This window comes from Lipotes vexillifer, unplaced genomic scaffold, assembly GCF_000442215.2.
Source record: "Lipotes vexillifer unplaced genomic scaffold, Lipotes_vexillifer_v1.1 scaffold1480, whole genome shotgun sequence".
NCBI classification, from domain to species: Eukaryota; Metazoa; Chordata; class Mammalia; order Artiodactyla; family Lipotidae; genus Lipotes; species Lipotes vexillifer.
The window spans coordinates 26,621-32,620 of record NW_006769709.1 but is presented as its reverse complement, the minus strand read 5'-3'; the positions used below and the strand labels follow the sequence as shown (position 1 = coordinate 32,620).

Genomic DNA, 6,000 nt, shown 5'->3' with positions numbered 1-6,000 from the left:
CTGACTTCAGGACACAGTGGGGAAGGGGAAGCTGGGATGAAGTGAGAGAGTAGCATTGATGTATATACACTACCAAATGTAAAATGGATGGCTAGTGGGAAGCTGCTGCATAGCATAAGGAGGTCAGCTCAGAGCTTTGTGAAGACCTAGAGAGATGGGATAGGGAGGGTGGGAGGGAGGCTCAAGAGGGAGGGGATATGGGGATATATGTATACATATAGCTGACTCACTTTGTTGTACAGCAGAAATGAACACAATATTGTAAAGCCTTTATACTCCAATAAAGATGTGAAAAAAAGAAAGCACCTACCACATTTCAGGAACTCTACTAAGGACAAAACAAAGGTGACTAACAGAGTACCTGAGCTCACAGTCCAGGAATGACTGAAAGGAAAAAGTGATGGGTCATAAGAGTAAGGGAGGTAAGTCAGTACAAATGAAAAGGTGGGATTTCACTGTAGGGAAAAGTAGGGAAAAGAGGAAAAAGGATTAATGCTTTGGAAAGAGAAATAAAAGTAGATTTCTGGGCAATGTGAAGCTGAGTGTTGTTCAATCTTGTCAGGTTCTGAAGGCATCTCCAGATCCAGCTTTCAAAGAAAATTGGGACAGTGACAATGGAACAGCTAAAAATAGGTCATAATTATAGCAAAAAAAGCCACAGCCAGCATAAACCTGGCCATTGTTATTGTTGAAGTTGTGGAATTGTTGCTATCAATTACTCTTGTCATTAGCGGCTTCCTGATACGATCTTCTGTGGTGAGGATAGCTTTTCGAGCTCCATCCCACTTTCCAGGGCCCTGTAGCCGATACTGGATTGGAGTACAGGGTCCCCAAAATAACTGTAATGCCAATTTGGGGTCAGTGAAGGCCAGGGACAGCAGATTGGGCCTGACGCCCACCAGATCAGCAAGCTCATCCATGGTATCTATATAGTCTCCCTGAATAGTATGGCGTTGGCTGTCCACATACCTGAAGCAGAGAAGACAGAAACCATGCCTATTAACAATTCAGTCACTCCATCAATTAATCAATTCTTTCTATCTGCTCTTGGCTCAATATTGGGCTAGGAGCTGTAGAAAATAGAGAAGAAAGAAAAGACATGTCTCTATTCTTAAGAGCCTTATAATCTACTGAACTAGATAAGATAGATACACATGAAACAGACAAGAATGTAAGACTTCTGGTAAATCATGTGGTTTTAGACTGCTAAATACAAATGTAGAAGGGGGTAGGTAAAATCGAGCTATGATAAGTCGTTGAAGGATGTGGAAGAAATAGATAAGCTGAGAACAAAGAGGAAAGCATTACAAGTCAATATATATAATGTAGAATATTTATTGTAGAAGTTTGGCAGTGAAAGGAAGGAGGAAAATAGGAGAGCATCTAGAAAGGGTATCAGGGTTAAATAAAAAATGTCTTTCTCCTTGCAGAAGGGAGAGTTATGCTGGTATAATCAATTGAAGAAAACCATGTCTTTGGGCATGGGATGATTGTGCCTCTAACTTCACAAAACTCTAGGGGCTTCATTAACATCAACTTTGTTCAAATAAAAATCACCAGTGAATAAGCTCAAGGTCTGAAATTCAGATTACTAAATGTGTCCACCCAAGCACTGAAATATGGGCTGGTGGTACCACCTTCCCAGATCCTATAGATTACTCATACTAAGAGCCACTGTGACCTAAGTATGCTGTCACATGACAGCCAGCAAAGTGGCCTCTGCAGATTTGTAAATCTACCTACAGATTTGTAATTTAACCATATCTACCTCTCATTAATTCATCGCTGCTTTTCCTTCCTCTGGCAGCTCTAATATCCCTTCATGTAATCCTTGCCAAAATAATGTACCAGGTTTTCTCTCCATGTGCTTTTTCCTACTTGACTTTTCTTTTAGGCCCTAAACATAGAATTTTCTTAAGCTTTTCTCTCCTTTCCCATCCATATTCAAACCACTTGGTGGTGATTCTCTATTGTATTGTCACAAACTATGATTTCCTTTTCCTTCAAAATATAATCTAAATCCTTAAACAAACACGAGGACAATAAATACAGTACAACATTGCTCTTATTAAGAAGTAAGTGGGGGGACTTTCCTGGTCGTGCAGTGGTTAAGAATCCGCTTGCCAATGCAGGGGTCATGGGTTCAATCCCTGGTCCAGGAAGATCCTACATGCTGTGGAGCAACTAAGTCTGTGTGCCACAACTACTGAGCCCATGTACCACAACTACTAAACCCCATGCACCCTAGAGCCCATGCACCACAACTACTGAAGCCCACACACTCTAGGGCCCACATGCTGCAACTACTGAAGCCTGCGTGCCTAGAGCCCATGCTCCGCAACAAGAGAAGCCACCACAATGAGAAGCCCATGCACCGCAAAGAAGAGTAGCCCCCTGCTCTCCAGAACTAGAGAAAGCCCACGCACAGGAACAAAGACCCAATGCAGCCAAAAGAGAAGAAAAAGAACTAAGTGGGAAAAATTAACCACCTATCTTCCTGGGAGAACTCTTACCTTTTGCCCATATCCTCTTGAACCTTAGCTATTTCTTTTATCATTTCATTTTGTAAGGGTAATGTCTTTATCTCTAAAGAGAAAAATCAAAATTTTAAGTGTAAAATTACCTCAGTATGAACACTAACCCTATTAACAATTACCATGCTATGAAAAATTCAAAGGAATACAGGCTAGTCGTCTGTATCAAGGAGGTTACACCTTCACTTGATCACCTTAGCCTACCACCACCAGAATATAATCATATTAACCTCAGTAGTTTGCTCTTTTCTGCTTTGTCTTTGTAAGATATTTCTCCTAATCTGCTTTCCAACCAAAAGCTGCCTCCTCCCTAACATAGTCTTTCAATTGGGAAATGAAATCTGGACATGAGGAAATGATAAATGGCCTTAAAAGTGTACGGAAAATGAGGTACAAAGTAAAAGGAGGGGGGAGGATTGGAAACACACCTGTACTTGTACTCTTATTAACAAAGAGGCTTTATACCACAGCGTGAAAGAAAGAAAAGTAAACTCTCAGTCCTATTTTATGCCTAAAGTTCCATGGAAGATAAGCCTTACTTTCTAAATTTTTTATTTGGTGAGAGTGAGTGGGAAGGTCAAAGGCAACTCATAATACCCAATCTTAACAAATAAATTTAAGCACTAATGCACAAACAGTTCCAGTAGCAGGAATTTAACACCAAGGACATGGCTAGACAAAGGTAGAATAGTATTTAAGTCAACATAGACAACTCTCAATTTAAATGGTTAGCTTTATGCCCAGATTTACAATCACTATGCCATGTAGAAAACTTTAGCCACACTCAACTCTAAAGTGTTAATCCACAAAATTCTGGAACGTGTAATTTTAGAATGGGAATATATCTTACCTAATACAGTCCTCTCTACAAGTACTCTCAAGTGGTTATCTCATTCCTCCTTAAATATCTCTGGTGATGGGGATCTCATCACCTGAGGAGATGATTTAATTGTTTGGCTGCTCTACTTGCTGGAACATTATTCTTTTCATTGACCCCAGAACCTGGCTCCATGCAACTGGCACCAGTGGACTTAGCTCTGCCTTCTGGGGCCAAGGAGTCTAGCGTTAACAAATGACAGCGTTTGAACCATTTGAGAACAACTGTCATAACTTCTATAAGTCTTCCCATTATCAGCCTTAAAGCCTTAACAGTTCCCCATATAACAGCTTTCATGTTCTGTGCCCCACTGGTTGCCTTTCTCTGGGCACACTCTAGTAACTCTCCTGGTGTGTCCCTCTTAAAACATGAGACCCAAATTCAACACTCAAGAAATAGCCTTCTGTGTTTTGCCATGTGTTCTTTTCATTTTAGCCTTGGGAATTATTATGTATGTTTGTAAGTCAATGAGGAATCACTGAAATGATTCATTTGAAGTTAATCACAGGTCTTAAGATGCTCATGAAACACAGTTTGAGAGTTGATTTCCAAATTATTTCTCATAGTACAACCGTAATTTTTACTTCTCTTAACTAGGAACATGGAGGAGGAGGTGATTTCTTGCCTGTGATTCAGCCAGTTCATCCAAAAAACAAAACAAAACAAAAAACAACAAAAACACAACCAAACAAAAAATCACTATAAATTAGATAGGTAGATAGATAGGAATATATAAAGATGTGTACTGTATCCGGTGGTGCAGTTCTTAATTCATTGATACTGTTGTTGAAGTGTTTCCTCCTTCAGGCACATGTCATTTTTACCATATGTATCTCCCTCCTTCCTATCTTGCTCCTCCTCTTACATTACCAGTTTACATCAATGGCCATAGCCCCTGAGCACATTCTTTTCTCTCTTTCATCTCCAACATACATTCCATCCAAATTCTTTCAAATTCACCAATGAAATTTCATTCAAATATTTCTCGTATTCCTTTATCTTAGTTTAAAGCCCTCATTATGTCTTTCTTGGACATTTGTCACAGGCTCGCAACTGACCTATTTCCCATTTCATTTCCCTCTAATACGTCTTCTGAATTACAAATCTGATTTGACTCCCCCTCCCCCAGTTAATCCTTCAATTGTTCTCTATTGCCTACATTGAATGTAAACTTCTTGCACGGCACCTAAGGAATTTTCTTGGTTTTGCCTCTATAAATATCTCCAGCTTCATTTTCTTTAATTCCTGTAATACTTTATTCTCCAGAATTCTGAACTCCTTGTAGTTCTCAGGACTTGGTTTATTTTCTCTAACTTTGCATAAATATTACTAATTGTTCTCTGTTATGTTCAAGATGGCATTGTCCTTTTAGTAAACTCTAACTTTCCTTTACAGTGTATTTGCAGTTGTAGGGAGAATTGGGTACTTACTCCTTCCTGCTCCCATAGCCAGCTCCTCTACATTGTTATTGGACCCTTGTTTAGGACATAGTACATACCTGCTGAATGAATGAACACATTAAACGTCTGTTTACTTGTCTCCCTTGCTTGACTCTGAGTTCCATAAAGATAAGAATTTTCTATTTGGTCATATTTGTATCTCCAGCACCTAGCAGAGGGTCTGGCATATACTGAGGCCAGTAAATGTTAGCTGAAGAATGTTGTTGAAGAACAGTGTGGAACTGAAGTTCAGACATTTCCTAAGGGTTCCAAGACAAGGTTCAAAAGGGGTGAGCCTAGGCTTCCCTGGTGGCGCAGTGGTTGAGAGTCCGCCTGCTAATGCAGGGGACAAAGGTTAGTGCCCCGGTCCGGGAAGATCCCACCTGCTGCGGAGCGGCTGGGCCTGTGAGCCATGGCCACTGAGCCTGCGCGTCCGGAGCCTGTGCTCCACAATGGGAAAGGCCACAACAGTGAGAGGCCCGCGTACCAAAAAAAAAAAAAAAAAAAAAAAAAAAAGGGGCGAGCCTGAATTGTAACTCTGTGGAACTAAGTCTTTCAGTCGGCTCTCGGGCCTATGGCAGATTGTATTTATGTAATCCTGACTAGTCCCTGTATGTTTAATGTAAAGAAGGTAATGTTACAAGAGGAAGGAGGTGTGGCTGCCATTCTGCTCTTTCAGTTCACTCCTGCCTTTTACCATGACTGGAAATTGAGAAGATAGTTCATAAGCTGAGATCCTCTAATAAGAACTTTCTACTGTAGAGTTTAGAAAACCTCCAAAACTAAACTTGCATTCACTGAATAATGATGTATTAGCTACCTCCCATGTGCTAGGCACTGGTCTAGACTTGGAAGACAAAAGCAAATAAACATGATTCTTTTATTTAAAGAGCTTTCAATATACTACAAAGAGAGGGAGGAAATAAACAGGCTTTTTCCACACAAATAACGAGTAAAAGGGAGGCATAGAGAACAACAGAAGCAAAGGCATAAGGTATAAGAGTACCTGCTGTGTTTGCTGCATAGTGGGTAAGTCATTCAGTGCATCTAGAAGATTGTAGGATGGATGGTAAAGACCTGCAAAAGATGGGCCTGAAAAGCAGCCTGTATCCAATTTGTGGAGGAACTTGAATGCCATGCTATGACATAA

General features: G+C 40.4%; 1 protein-coding gene across 1 annotated transcript in view; it reads right to left on the bottom strand.

Annotated features, from left to right (window-relative positions):
• Nucleotides 1-623: 623 nt before the first annotated feature.
• LOC103089199 (dimethylaniline monooxygenase [N-oxide-forming] 5) overlaps nucleotides 624-6,000 on the bottom strand; it is a 28,418-nt gene continuing 23,041 nt past the window's right edge. Inside the window, exons 7-8 of the mRNA XM_007445872.1 lie at nucleotides 2,514-2,586; nucleotides 624-969 (exon numbers count right to left, since the gene is read on the bottom strand). Coding sequence (XP_007445934.1) covers nucleotides 624-969; nucleotides 2,514-2,586 — 419 coding nt within the window. The remainder of the gene's footprint in view (nucleotides 970-2,513; nucleotides 2,587-6,000) is intronic.